The 15,154-nt window shown below is 32.9% G+C and overlaps 1 protein-coding gene across 4 annotated transcripts in view; it reads right to left on the bottom strand.

Annotated features, from left to right (window-relative positions):
- Positions 1-15,154, bottom strand: part of HDAC9 (histone deacetylase 9) — a gene marked incomplete at both ends in the record, with an annotated part of 409,639 nt that overhangs the window by 226,583 nt on the left and 167,902 nt on the right. For all 4 annotated transcript variants that reach the window (XM_084230504.1, XM_084230512.1, XM_084230510.1 and 1 more), the window contains one exon: positions 4,227-4,347. In XM_084230504.1, coding sequence (XP_084086630.1) covers positions 4,227-4,347 — 121 coding nt within the window. The remainder of the gene's footprint in view (positions 1-4,226; positions 4,348-15,154) is intronic.

Below are 15,154 nucleotides of genomic sequence, written 5' to 3'. Positions count from 1 at the left end.
AAAAAGAAAATGATCAAATTTTAGATAGGTTATGAACTTAAAACAAATGAATATAAATATTATTGCATACAGAGACACCACATGAACAAACACATACCCATAAAATTTTAATACAAGGACTTTTTTAAAACTGCTTTATATATCTCATATCTTTTAAAATCATCATTATACGTAACTTAGGTATTTATTGAGCGCATCCCTCTAATTTGACATTTTTGAAAAACACTACCATGTTTTAAATGTTTCAAATATTAAAACATACAGGCAATCTTAATTTCTACCTCAGATATATAGTTAAGGCAAGTATACCACAAATTTCTCAATTATTCATAATTTTTTAAACAAACAAGTCAAGAAACACTTAAAAGAAAACCCCATTTGGGAACTAAATTATATAAATATACCTTTTAAAAATTACATGCCAAAATCTTATTATATGAATAATTCTTGGAACTGGTATTTCACAAGCTATTTAGTAACAATTTTGTTATCTGCACTTTCATTTTCTACATAATCTATCACCATACATAAAGAAAGCAAAAGTAATTACTCCTAAACATCTAAGACTAAAGTCCACCTTGTGAAAAATTAATTAAAGGCAAAGGCAGTGGCATTTCTTATAAGAAATGATTCTTAAGTGACTCATGTCACTTAGGAAATCAGTGTTAGAACCAGGTACAAAACATCATTTTACATTTTCCAATTGATTTTTCTATTGATGAGCAATAAAATAAATAATAATTAAAATTGAAAACAGGTTTGTGGTGGAATTTATAAGCCTTGTCAATAAAAGTCTAAATTGTTTTTACTGTCACAAAAGAAAGCTTATTTTGAAAACAACAAATTGTATGAGCTGATTTTTCAAATGCAATTGGATGGAAAATTATAAAAATACAAGTGCAGATGAAAAAATAAGACATTATACATAAGGATCTTCATGGAAAAATATGAGAAGATAATATAAAAATACATTATGGGAAAATATTAAAACTGGAATACTGGCAACAGTAAAAGATACATTTAAAAAATTGATGGATTGTGGAGAGTTTAAATTTTCTTAGGTTGTTGCTCTTAATGACTATATTTCTATATACCTGAATATTTTGCAAAGATATATTTATATGTTGCATGTGAAATTAAAATACATATGTATGTATATATGTCTAAACTTTTCATTCCATAGGCAATGAAAAGGAATAGATAATATAAGGTGATAGAGCAATTTTTAAAACTTATAAAAATATTAAATTTCAAAAATGTTTAAAATGTAAGTTTTCAAAATGACTTTGATAAGAAAAATAAATGCTATGCTGCTTAAGGAGAATGCTATTTAATAACAATTGCATAGAACAAAACATCCCCAAATCAATAACTTAAATTCATAATGTATAAGAAATTATTAGTTTACTGAATCGATTGGATTTATTTTTTATAATGTTACACTGCCTTACCCATAGACTGAAATCTGGCTAGTCACAAGATAGTAAAAACTGGTAGTGAGAGCAAGAGGAGTATTAATGTGAAGGGAAGCCTGGCACTAGAAGTGCTTGGAGAGAATGTTTTTAAAGTGTCACCTTACAGGGTCTAGAATGTTTAAAGAGATAAATAGTGCCCATTTTTAAATGTAATTATTTTACCAGCTATAGATGTCTTTCAAGATACAAAGATCTATAGCTCTGGTCAAAATGAGCTTTTTCTTAAATCCGTCTTCCTAAATCTAGAACACAACTATCAAAATGGTAGTATCAATTTAACTCAGAGGATTTGTACAATTAAATGCCCAGAGAGACTGGACCAGAAAGACAGAAGTGTGGGAGTGAAAGAACAGCATAAAGGGAGAAAATATCTTGATGATTTTAACTTGTATATATTCATACATCTGGCTTTTAAATATAAATAAACAAGCCATAAGGATTCACATTTATTAAGAAAAAGTAGTAGGACAATACTGGGATTATTCACTTAGAACTTAAATAGAAATTTTTGGATTCAAGGGAGAAACAGTAGTTAAAAGAGTCATCAAAGCTGAACTTAATGCTTGACATCAAGACCTAATAGACTGCAACATTATTTTATTCATATAACCTATAGCCATTATTGAAATGTGCTTATGGAACCCCACCTGTGTGTCTAATGCTAAATAAATCATCAATTGCAAGATTATCTCGCATAAAATACTTGAAAATAATAAAATATATGGCCAATTTGTTTGGATTAAAAATGTAAAAATTAAAGTATTGGTAGTTAGTGTTTTCATCACATACATATAGGAAAAGATCCCTTGTCCAAATTCTACATTATACATTGGAATTCATTTTTAAGTGGTCACATTTTTTTAATGACTCATTCCTCTTGACTATTTTGAGAAAACCAATTTTGTTCAAAAATGTCAAATTTCATTTTAAAAAGTGGTATTCTCGTGTTTCATTAAACAAAAGCATTTGAAGTTGACAAAGTTTAAGCTTCATTTTTTTTACAAATGCATTTTTTCCCTTAAAATGTGAAATAATGGTTGCTTTGAAACATTTCTAAAACATGTATGTGTGAGTTTAATCCCAATTAAATCTTAAATATATAGTCCTATGCCAAGGTTGATTTATAGTTTCAGTTAAAAAACAACAACAACAAATAAACAAAAAGCCAAAGAAGCTTTTCTACTTATTTTTTTCTTAACAAAATTAAAAAGTGACCTACATGGAAATAGCTTCCAAACTTTAAATATGTGAGTATTTTCCCCATTAAAAAAGAAGAAAGTTAGTGTTTGGTTTACTTTACCTTTGTGATAAATGGGATAAGATTATTAATTCATATAAAATAAGGACATTTATTATACAGTATGAACAGTAAAGTACTTTATGTAAAGGACCTGCATGTTCAAAGAATGGTTCTTTCAACAGAAAGAAGAAAAAAGTGCATATATATCATATTTTTACATCTATGTGTTTAGATTGACTTTTTTTACTTATATAAATTAATACATACCTTAATTCTACTAAAAATGACTTTTCATCATCAAATTTTAGTAATCTTTCCTAAAAATTGTGTAAATATTGTGTCCCTGAATTCTTTCTCCCCCAACTACCATTATTCACTCTACATGCACACATATGTACATACACATGTATGCACATACACTGACCTTTATGTCTTTACTGAAAGAAAGGGATGCCTGCCACTAGTTTTAAACAGGCAGATTGTAAGCATTACTACTGATACTATTAATTTCCCCTTATACTTGCTTTCCAAAATATCTGCCTACTGCCTGAGTTATACTTGCTTTTAAATTGTTTAGGACCAGTTAACATAAAACCATTTTGAAATAATACTGATTTAGGAGAAAGAGCCCAATAATTTGGAACTGACATAATAGGTTTAAAAAGAAAAAGACAAAAAATAGTCTTAAATGACATTTTAGTTAAAATACTCTAAAAACATAATCCATTGGGCAAACTTTACCCTGTCTTACATTGTTATTCAATTATAAAAGGCTTTTAATAAAGTTAATATAATTGTTTCAGTTAAAGTGTAGTAGCAGACTTTTTTCAAAAACTTATTTCTATCATTCACAAAGTTTATGTAAAACAGTTTATCAAAATTTTATCTTAAAATCAGATGGTAAAGTTTTGAAAAATCATACATTAGCTATTAGATAGGTCTATTAGCTTTCTATTTCTGTCATCTACTTTGTTATTTAATTCCATAAAGAAAATGTGTATAAGATTACATTAAGATATAAAATGCAATGTTACCATAAAATATAGGATTCTAGCTATATTAATAATAACTTTCAGTTAAAATAAGTTGGACTATGCCCTTTGTTTGTTAAGGTCATAGAGAAACAGAACTTCAAGAAAAAACAAATATAGGGAAGATGAAGATAAATTTGCATAAAGAATGTGAAAATCTTTTTTTTTAGTTAAAAAAGGCAACCAAATAAATTCAACAATGCACTTATTCCTGCATGCTAAAATACAGTAAGCAAATTGCATTCAAATAAAGGTTAATTTTAAGGGAAACATCATAGAACTTTCACTGTGAAACTTTCTAATGTAGGATTTTCTTAACTTTCCTTTATTGTAAATGACTTATTCCACAGAGCTATGTTATTGGAAAAGCTGATTTTTTTGTGTGTCATACCGCTTGCCAAATATTTTCACCAACACCAGAATTGAATAATGGTAGTGCTGGAATGTGCTGTTCTCAATAGAATGGAGGCCCATACAGACCTAGCAGTATCCTGGGGTCCAGTTTCTGTCCATCCATGGGGTTGGTGCCGTACAACAACGAATGATGCTCAGAATGAACAAGCTGTATTTCCTCCAGGCTGGCTTTTCGACCTTGAATTCGCTGAAAGAAAACAGCAGAAGCCTACAGTACTCCACTGACAACATTTAGGAGAAAATAAGTCACATTTAGGATGATTAATAATGGGCTGAGTTTCACCATCTAGGAATGTGACACTGATTTGCTTAGTAAAGCACCATAATAACATTTGAAAAATGAATGCATGCAAGATTCAGGTCCAGTGGCTCATTTATGTCTAAATGGAAAATTGACCTAAACTACATTATGACATAAAAAGCACATTTTGAGATAAAAAAATTCTGTAACAGAAATTAAGAGTTCATGCCTTTGTAAAAGTATCACAAATACTAATTGTGACTAATCTTTAAATGAGAAGTAAATTTATCAAAATTTCATTTTACACTTATCCGAAGTTGTTGTAACAAATTCCATCTTGTAAGTAACTACCAGTAATTTTTAGTGTATTGTATTATCACAAGTACTCCAATCACTTCATGTGTGCATCTCCTAGCAGTGTTAAAATAAACCAGTGTTACTCAGAGTGTCTACAGGATTGGTAACAATTTAGGAATTGTTTTCAAATGGGCTATGATGATATCTGTATAAAAATTCAGAGTAAATATTTATAAACCTTTATAGTAATTTTTACAGTATTTTTATATCTTCTGAATTAATATAATTTTGTATGTTTCAATTTTAATTTACTTTTGTTGTATTTTATTTTTAATGTATTTTAGAAAAGCATTAGTCTGTGACAAGTTGGAAATTAAACAAAAACAACAACTGCTGCTTAAACAGATAAGTTTGTGACACTCTAGACTCTAGAATTAGTCAATACTTTTACACACTTAGTAGGCAGAGACTTCCATATCACCTAACAAAAAAGGTCCTCCAACAGAGACAAAACTGCATATTAATTTAAACCTCAATTAGACAATATGGAAAATTTCTTCCTGGCCACTTCTCAGTGGGTGCATCTAAGAGCCAAATAAACATCTAAGAGCCAAATAAACTCCATGGTAATGTATGGAGTTTTACTGAGCCTGAACTCTGAAAATAGCTGTGCTTCCTAAACTTACACAGACAGTATTATTACTTCACTTTAAATATGTATCACAAGACACTTGTAAGGTACTGTGTAAGTTTAGAAATGCAATGAAATTCACAGAGAATCAGGTAATTGCTCTCTTCTCATATCCTGATCATGGAGTCACCAGCTAACATGGAAACATCAGCTGACAACAACTGACTCAGGACCAGCACGATCCCACAGTCAGACTCAGGCTGTTGTTGATATGTGGTTCACTGAGAGGGAAGGTGGAAACCTTCATATACTGATTCCTCCTAGGGGTTTATGGAGTAGAGGGCAAAGCTGTGCTTGTCACTGAAAATAAATTATCATGTCACAGTGAAAGAGGAATGGTGGGGGACCAGAGGAGTAACAGGAAAGTAAAAGGAGTGATGTAAAACAGAAACTTCTTAACACTGTGTCATTATGTGTCAAGTAAACAAACACATAAGGAATTTTCTTTGCTAAGCCATTGAAGTTCACTGTTTTTGACACGATTACAGCACTTTGTAACCCGATGCATATTTCTAGAAAAATTAAACTATGCTTTAGAGAAATTATTCCCAGGAAGGTAAGATGAGAATTCTAACACTGAAGACTAAGGCATATATTATGATAGCCATATGGTCAGCACTGCTCTGATCAATAAATGAGTGTATTACTGACCTAGGTGGCTTTCCGGCAGACATTCAAATTGGAAACCAGAACAACCAAAGAAACAAGAGAAAGAGTGCAAAGTCAATGTGGAAAGGAAATATTTTGACTTGTGATTTCAACTGATATAAAAGCTCCCCAAAATATGGGCCTCCCCGGTGGCACAGCAGGTTGAGCGCTGCGCTGTGAAGCTGTCTGCAGCCTCTGCAGTGCGGGTTCGATCCCAGCCGGCCAGGCGAGAATCCCACATGGTGCAGCAGACCTCTCCTGTCTCGTCCGCTGCTCCCCTCAGCAGTGTATTTCATCAGTCTGCCTGTTCTGCTCCCTGCTCTGCCTCTGGTGAATCCTCACCCTCCCACGCCTCTGGCCTGTACCCCAGCTCTTGTATAAAAATAAATAACTCTTTATTTAAAAAAAAAACTCCTCAAAATAAAAAGTGGTGACTCCATTGTCTGAGTCTTCTAAAGTTGAAATAATTACTATTGAAATAACAGTATTAACTCAACAAAAATATTTAAAATATTAAATAAAATTGGTGTGAACAGAGCACTGGGAAATAGACTGTGGCAACCAGTTCTCCTTTGGCAAAATAATGAACACCATAGAATAACAGAGTTTCCAGTTCTCATTTCTTTTGAGTCTATGAAATTCATACCCATTTATATTATATATGAAAATAGCTATATCTTAAACAATGTCAGTTCTATAGCTAACATTCAGACCTAAATTTTGACTACTTTCATAAAACTTCATTTATTTTCCCCTTTTTATAAAGATTTTTCAGCTTTAAATTATATGTTTGCCTCTAGTAATAACATTAAATATAGTTAGTAATATAAATATAACCTTGTTTTCATAAACTAGTGTACACACACACACACACACACACACATATGAAGAAGTTTCTTCCCTAAGAATATATCTTTTCAGTTCAGGGCCACAGACAGTCCACATTCATATACTCTATACTTGCCCCAACTCATTTCTCATTCTTCCATAATCTCATGAGCATTCAGGATGAATTCTCAATCACACATTTGAGAAATAGTCTACTACAAGATTCAAGTACTGACAATAGCTCAGGTAATCATAAATCCTAAGAGTAAACCTGTTGCATCTTAGTCACCCCTTGAGTAATACCAGTCAACTTATAGAGGATAGAGCATCTGGCCCGGCCTATCTAACATTAACTTATTCTAAGAGTATACTATTTTATTCCAGACCACATTTCTTGCCCTCACTATTAAATTTTAACATAGTTCATACATATTACTTTGATCTCTTCTCTCTTCACTCCTTCCATTTCATTCCAGGAAGTATTTTACACTGGGTCTTTTCATTATTATAGAAAATATTCCTTAAAATAGTTACACTAAATTTAAGGAAGCACTTATTGTTGATAATCACCTTCTACTTCTATAGCTGTTGGAGAACGAGACCCACAAATAGGGTGTATGTGTTTCTACAGAAAGAGAGGAGGGAAAAACAATTCAAGATGAAATATGTTTCTACCTGGGGAAAGGATGTGGAGAGAGCATGTTTTCAGATTTATATCTCACTGGGGCACTGCTATGGGAACTTGGTGGATGACTAAGCTAAAATTTCTGAAATAACAAGAGCTTCCTTCTTTTTCAACACATAGGATCTCTTGGAGTAGTTCCATTTTGCATCACTTTTTTAAGTCCTAAGTTTGTCTAATTTAACTTTTCTCTCAAATTGAGATCTCCAACAGTTCTTATTTTCTGGTATTATCAGTAATTTATTGTTACTTGTTTTTGTTACTCGTTTATGGATATTTTCATCTAATTCCTTCTCATATTTTCTGTTTCCTGTGTACCCAAATTTATTCCTTCATTTCTCTCTCATGATGCTCTCTTGAGTCAAAGGTCAACAGAATAATGAGTCACAAAATAGGATAAAGTGCTCTGATAATCATAATTTAGAGAAATGCTGATTTCCGTTCTCAGAGATACTCTGCAGGATGTCTATCTAATGTTGTCTAAGATATTTTGACCAAAAGGACTTTTGAGAATTCTTAGTATATTGGGACACTCAACGCATGTAAGGGATGGCATTCATCTGGGGATTTCTCACTTGAGATCCAAGTATAGGTTTTAAATAACCTACCAATATAGACTGGGAAAGAAAGCTTATAGCTCTTCTTTCATAGTTTTAATTTAAAAAAAAAACTGCAATGTAGGATTGTACTCATTATTAAATTGTCATTTGCAGTTTCCTCCCTGAGTATAGGAAAGGGAGAATGCACACTGAGTGCCTACTTTGTGCTAAGCACCTGAGGAATATGATCTTATTTAGTTCAGGGCCACAAACAGTCCGCATTCAGGTTTGAAGTTTGACTAAAGTTGTTTAAAATGACCATATCATTGAGTCTCACAACAAACCATGGTTCTTTCCTAAAGAAATAGTCTTTCTGAAATAAAGCCCTTTAATGCAACCTGATTATAGATGGAATGTTCTGAACATGATCTACAAAGTCATACTGTGACAGGATAAACTACAGCCTACCCACACCCACCCACACACAGAGCACACACACGGTATAGATTCATATTTTTTTCTGCCAAGGAGCAGGGAAAAAAGGAAACAGTTCTATTCCTTCCCCTCCTGTGTTCAAAGCCTGGATTGAGGCCAGTGTCCTAATCAGTTCTCATTGGCCCTGGAGGAATCAGAACCTTTTGTAAAATATAATAAAGGGCATAAAATCATGATAAAATGCATGAAAAAGCAGTGCCTTTGGTTAGGGAACTAGAAATAATTTAGCAGAACAGATGGATTGCATTGGTTTGGTATTATTGAGGACATGAAAGGGCTCATTTTGTGGCAGTTCCAAACTAAGAGAAAATGTCCAACTTAAATTTGACAAGTCAAAGTACCTGCCTTTGCTGGGAGAGACCCCATTTTCTTTAATCATTTTCAAAGTGGTGACATATTAGGCAAGAATTTCTACTGAAATATCTCATTTTCCGAAAATACTTCATCCAATGATCCTATATATAGGGGTATGTTTTAATTTTTTTTCCACAAAAATCCTTAGGGTCATAGATACAGAGAGTTAAAGAAAAGAATCATAAATGATTTAGAAATATCAAAATTATCCTCTGTTACAAAATTCATACATATTAGTAAATGAATCTGTACATGACCCATTCATTCCTGACAGAATTTTCTCTCTTAAACAAATAAAAAATATCTGGCCTCATTGTTTATGCCTCCTGGAGTTTTCAAATATTACAACCAATTGCTTCTTTAAATATCCAATAAAATATATTTTCTACCCCACCTAGCCAATAAAAGATATTTTCCAAATGAGTCCTCTCCTATATATCCCTCACCCTATAACAACCTGAAGGAGGCAATTAAGGAGGCAGGTAATTCAGTAGGTTTTTGGTCCTTTCTATTGGTCACATGGAAAGAAAAGAAATTATAAGTCAGAAGTCCCGAGTTCTGGATTCTGAGTCTCAGGTGTCTTTAATGTACCTATGGCCAGCTATGAACTGTATCTGAGCCTGTGCTTCTTCATCTATAAATATAAGGAGATTTGACCAAATTACTTTGAAGTGCCTACTAGCCAAAATGACAATACTCCATGTGAAACAGACTTACAAAGAAAAATTCTTTGTTTTGATTTACAGATTTAGTTCAGTAAGAAAATATAATCATAACAATTATAAATTACTATGATAAGGGAAGAGGGTAGATATGATTATGAGGATTTTCAAAAGTATACTTGCTATTCCTTGAAGTCCACTTCTTATATGTTTAAGCATAATTGAAAAAGGTTTTTTTTTTTTAGTTCATATTCCTAACCTGTGACAACTTGCAAAGAATACTTTTCTGAATTAAAAAATAAAATATGTGTAGCACTTCTGAGTTGACGCCTTCTTTGTTTGTAAGGTAAACTCCTGATATACCCCTAACTCTAAATATTTGATTCTATTTATCTATTTGTCTCTATTAAGTTCATGTTAAGAAATTTCTGTTGCAGTGTTTTTTAACATTGGCTGCATTTTTAAATCAGCTGGAGAAGTTTAAAAGGTACTGATGCCTGGGCCCTACATTTGTAACACTTCTGATGTAAGTTGTCTGTGTACAGCCTGGGCATACAGATGCTTAAAACCACCCAGCAGATTCTGAAGAGCAGCCTAGGTTGGGACCCACATGTTAGATGAAGTTGTTCATTCTTCCCGGTCATAAGTGAATTCAAGATTCTTACAGTATGCTGACCAATATTTGGGACAATGAAGTAGAAAGAAAAGGTCGGCACAGAGAAGGTTGTGACGTGAAAAAATTCAGTATGGTCTTCAAAATGACAAGTTCCTTTCACTTTCATTTAAAATTGCTTGATTTATCATTATATTTCCATATGAAATATTTCAGGGCATAGAGCAATCTCAAAAGCTCTTCAGAAAAACAACAAATCCAATTTAATAATAACGGTCTGGTTGGTAAGAAGCGCAGATATCATAGTTTTTTTTTTAAGTTTTATGTTTTTCCAGTCTCTTCAAATAATTACACTCATCAGAAAGAGAAAAAAAGAAAAAAAAACTGTTATGCCTTAGTGGAACTGCTCACTTGTTATATTTCTTATACAACTGAATCTCCTGCATTGTAATTATTTTTAAACAACATTGCAAATGAAGATTTTAATGGTCTGAATTACAGCATTGATATTTTTGTGATACTCATATGTGAAACAAATTTTCTCACAATATTTTGTACTACTTTAGCACTTCAATTTTCAGATGGTTAAAAACATGTAACTATTTTTGTTAATATAAGCTTTCATGTTGCAGTCCTCAAAATTTCTATATTATCATCTAATTGAACTCTGAAGGGCATCCTCGCTTATTTTCTGTGTTAGGTATTTTCCACATTAATTCTTCCTATTTTTTACAGAAATACAATCAAAACAAAAAATTCTAATGCATTTTAATTTTTATTATAAGTGCACAAGTATTTTTAATGTACTTACCTGTCTAGATCCATTCTATTCTAATATACAAATATCCCTCAGAAAGGTGACATAACACATCCTGGTTTACAAATCACATCTACATCATCTATTGCTTCTCAAGATTTTCATATATTTAGAGACAATTCACAAAAACTCCCTGTTTGAGTTTCCCTGTGGTTAGATGCTGACACACACACACACACACACACACACACAAATATATTTTGCAAATTAAACAAAACAGTAAGCTGTTATGTGCTGCCATCTAGTTAGATTACTCTATAAAACAAATGTTTAATTGAATATCCATTAACTTGTGGCTTTCAGTGCTTTGCAGAATTGATATAAGAAAACATGCACATTCAAAAGGATTTCTCCACACAGTATTATATTTCCTCATTTAGATTTGCAAAAGACATTTGAAAATCACCTGTGTGTGCTGGTAACCTTATCCCTGATTTCTTGGCATGGTAGGATTTTATATTAAACCTTTTCTCTACTTTTCTTATTGGAACTGCTGAGAAGTCCCAGAAAGGGCAACAGTAGCTTGGTTTTGGGTCTCAGAATTGTTTTGTAATTGCTTTGTGTTGGCACTTGAATAAAAGAGTTAAACATTTCAGCACAGTATGTTGCTTATGGTTTTTACTTTTGAATTAAGTGAAACAAAGTTATTCAATATTAGTCACAAAGAGGCAATGCAAATTCCACATAAAGTGTAATCCAACAAAAGCATTATAAAATGTTGTTATTCTCAAAACAAATGTGAGAGCAAGCAAATGTCTGTGGGTGGCTTGGTGGGGCTGAGAGTCATGAGTACTTCTGGAAAAACAACTGCAAGTGCATTTCTAACAGATGATGGGTCAATATGTGTAATTTTTTAAGCAAAGAACACATTTCTTTTCTTCAGGGGCACACACATTTAGAGAAACCTGGCTACCTAATCAAAGACTTTGTTTCTGATGAGGACACCTAATGACCCTTCCAGATCCATTTCTTATGATGACAAGAAAGCTGCTGGTTCTGCTTTTTGCTTCCAATAGAATCACTAACATAAGTATGAATGATTCAATAGGGGAAGGAATTAAATGATATTGGCATGAAGAACTACTAACCACCTCAGTTTTTTTTTTCCTAAAACTATGTCATGCCAAAAGAAGTTAACCCATGTAACTACTATAATCTAATATAATGAGAAATGTTTTCTCTGGCTGCTAATCAGGACTAGTGAGCAGAGCCAATTTACACTATAGCTTCCAAACTAAAAGCAATGTGTTTACTGAAACATCCTAAAATTTTGTCTACATTTAACCCAAAAGAACATTAAGTTCCAATGAGCTCCTCGCCACCTAATTTCACACAATATTAGAGCTAGAAGAGATCCTAGTGAATATTCTGCCCAACACCCTCATCTTACACTGAGAAAACTGAAGCTCAGTAAGGTTAAATGATTAGACAAAAGTACATGGTCAATAAATGACAGGAGTGAAGTCAAAGCTAATATTGAACAATAACCTTTGAAGGAATCCATTTTAATTACTTTTCTATATTACTAAATGAATTGACACAATACACAATTTTGATTTGTAGATCAGACTACAGCTAGGAAACAAAAGAACCCTTTTAATATTTTCCTCTTTCGAGCATATCACTGATTAACTGCAAATTTACAAGCTATCTCTTCTCTCTATGACAGCAGAGTTGAGACTCCCTTACCTTTTGTCCCAGTGAAATAGTAACCCCAATAGATAAAAGAACATGAAAAGACAGAAGGAGACCAAGCACTTCAAATTAAGGTCTAGGATGCTTCCTCCTACACACTCTTACATAAAATATTTCCTTTACTATCTCTTGCTCAGAGGTCCCCTTATGCTGTTAAGAACACAGACTTTCTTGTTTTATTTCTACTCCAAACTCAATCACCCCAAATCACTGCAATATAAAACTAATAACTCAAAACCCCTTGGGAGTTTCTAATTATTAATTTATATGTATTATCATTTGATAAATGTCTGGTGATCCCACCAGATGGTAACCTATTTGAAGGCAGGGGATGCATGTTCTTAGTATTATATATTCAGCTTCAAATATATGTGTGGAAAATACATTCTTGGTAAATACTGTTGAATATGTGTGTGTGTATGTGTTTGTGTGTGTGTGTGTTTGTGTGTGTCCCTACTCTCTAACTGGTACCCAGACCAGCAGTATCCGGATTACCCAGAGACAGATTAACAATACAAATTCTGAAACCCTACTGTCGACCTACTGAATCTGAAACTCTACATCTTAAGCCTAGATGATTTTAATATTCCCCCAGTTGATTCTGATATATGCTAACACAGGTATCACTGTAGTCAATATTTATCAAATCACGTGTTTCTGTTCACAGGCCAGCTGTTTGTCCCCAGAGTTAGGATGATTGAGTCTCTGAAAGCAGTGTGGTCACTAACTATGGATGGTAATGCACACCTATCAGGTGTTGTCTCTGAAAGCACAGTGTGGTCACTAACTATGGATGGTTATGCACAACTATCAGGTGTTCAAAGATGCAAATTGTTATCTGGATATCAGAAAACAATATTATTGACCCAGCTTTATGTGCCATATTCCTATCCAATTACATTATTCCGTAAAATCTAAATCTCTTCTTTTTTACTGAGACTACTAGCAGGGAGGGGTGTGAAAAAGTGAGGAGGCTCAATGAACTATGGTAGAAGATTATTGGTGCTCTGATGATGGGTGTGGTGTAATAACACATGTTTGTAGAGGCACAAACCTATATGCCTAAATCTATATAATGTCAAAAATCGACATTACCTCAGTATATATAATAAAAATATTAAAATAGGGCCTCCCCTGGTGGCACAGCGGTTAAGCGCTGGGCTGCAAGGCTGCCCGCAGCCTCTGCAGCGCTGGTTTGTTCCCCGGCCGCTGGCGAGGGTCCCACAAAAAAAATTAAAATAAATAAATCCATTATATTTTATTTTGAGACTATTGAGTTGGTACATCTTTGCAACAAAGAGAGGAATGCCCAGGAACAAATGATAACTTAGACTCCATGGCTGGTACTAAAATCCCTGGATTCCCTCTTAGGAAAGCAGGATTTTACCCTCTGAGGAATGCAGGATTTAAGTATAACCAAAGAACAGAGCTAGAATTTATCTACTCAAGAGTCCTACCTAGACAGTTTAGAAAGAAAGGTCTGATACTTCTAAAGTGCTTGGGACATATTGGTAAATAAGTCACTCACACCCAAGCTGGAACCTAACTTCTCTTCGAGTGAATGAATCAAGTTCAGTGGAAAGATATTGTCCTTGGCTTTGATCCCTTTGGAAGTTCCAGAAACACTAACCAAGACATGTGTTAGAGAGGAATCCTCTTTCTTCTTCAATTGGATAATTATAAATTCCCTCTGTACCTGAATATTTTCCATTTATAGTGTGCTTTCTTTCAGTTTTCTTCAGCAACTTATAATGAAATTCAGTGAGTTGTTAAAACATTTGTTATATGTTTCTGTGTTTTATTTCCCTAAACTATTGAAATTTTCAAAATAATATGGCTAGAGATAGAAAGGTTAACATCATTACAAGATGCTTTAATAATAAGTACATATATGAGAATTAAGTTAAAACTTTTGAAAGAAAATCCACCATGAGCATTGCAGTGATGTACAGTTTTCTCAAATGAATTTACTGGGGAGAATACTGGCTAAGGAAATAGAAACGATTTCTTATCTGGTTTGTAGTAATTTCTATATGTGCCCTTTGTTCTCCTTCCTTTACTGTACTGGTAGAAATAATCAGAAAGAGAAAATAAGTCATGTTTATTTTGGTTCTGTTTTATCCCTTTTGGAACCATATTTATCTTATACAGAATTGTAGTCTCTAGAAAAGAATAACATTAGTTTAGCTTAATTTAATTTGTTTAGTTAATGATAATTTCTAAAATTCCACTTGAATATTCCTAAAATCATTAAATTCCTTGGTGTCTTAAAGTTTATTTTTTCTATGGCCCTAGAAATTTCATTTCATGCTTCAGATGAGGTGATCACTTCATAAATTCATACATAATTTTTGATATGTAAGAGTAAATAAATAAATATGGGCAACAATATCATTACCTAAGAAAACAAACACCTGGTGAACTGCCCTCAA

Source organism: Talpa europaea (assembly GCF_964194135.1).
Source record: "Talpa europaea genome assembly, chromosome: 3".
Taxonomy (NCBI): domain Eukaryota; kingdom Metazoa; phylum Chordata; class Mammalia; order Eulipotyphla; family Talpidae; genus Talpa; species Talpa europaea.
This window is presented reverse-complemented; position numbering and strand designations above follow the sequence as displayed.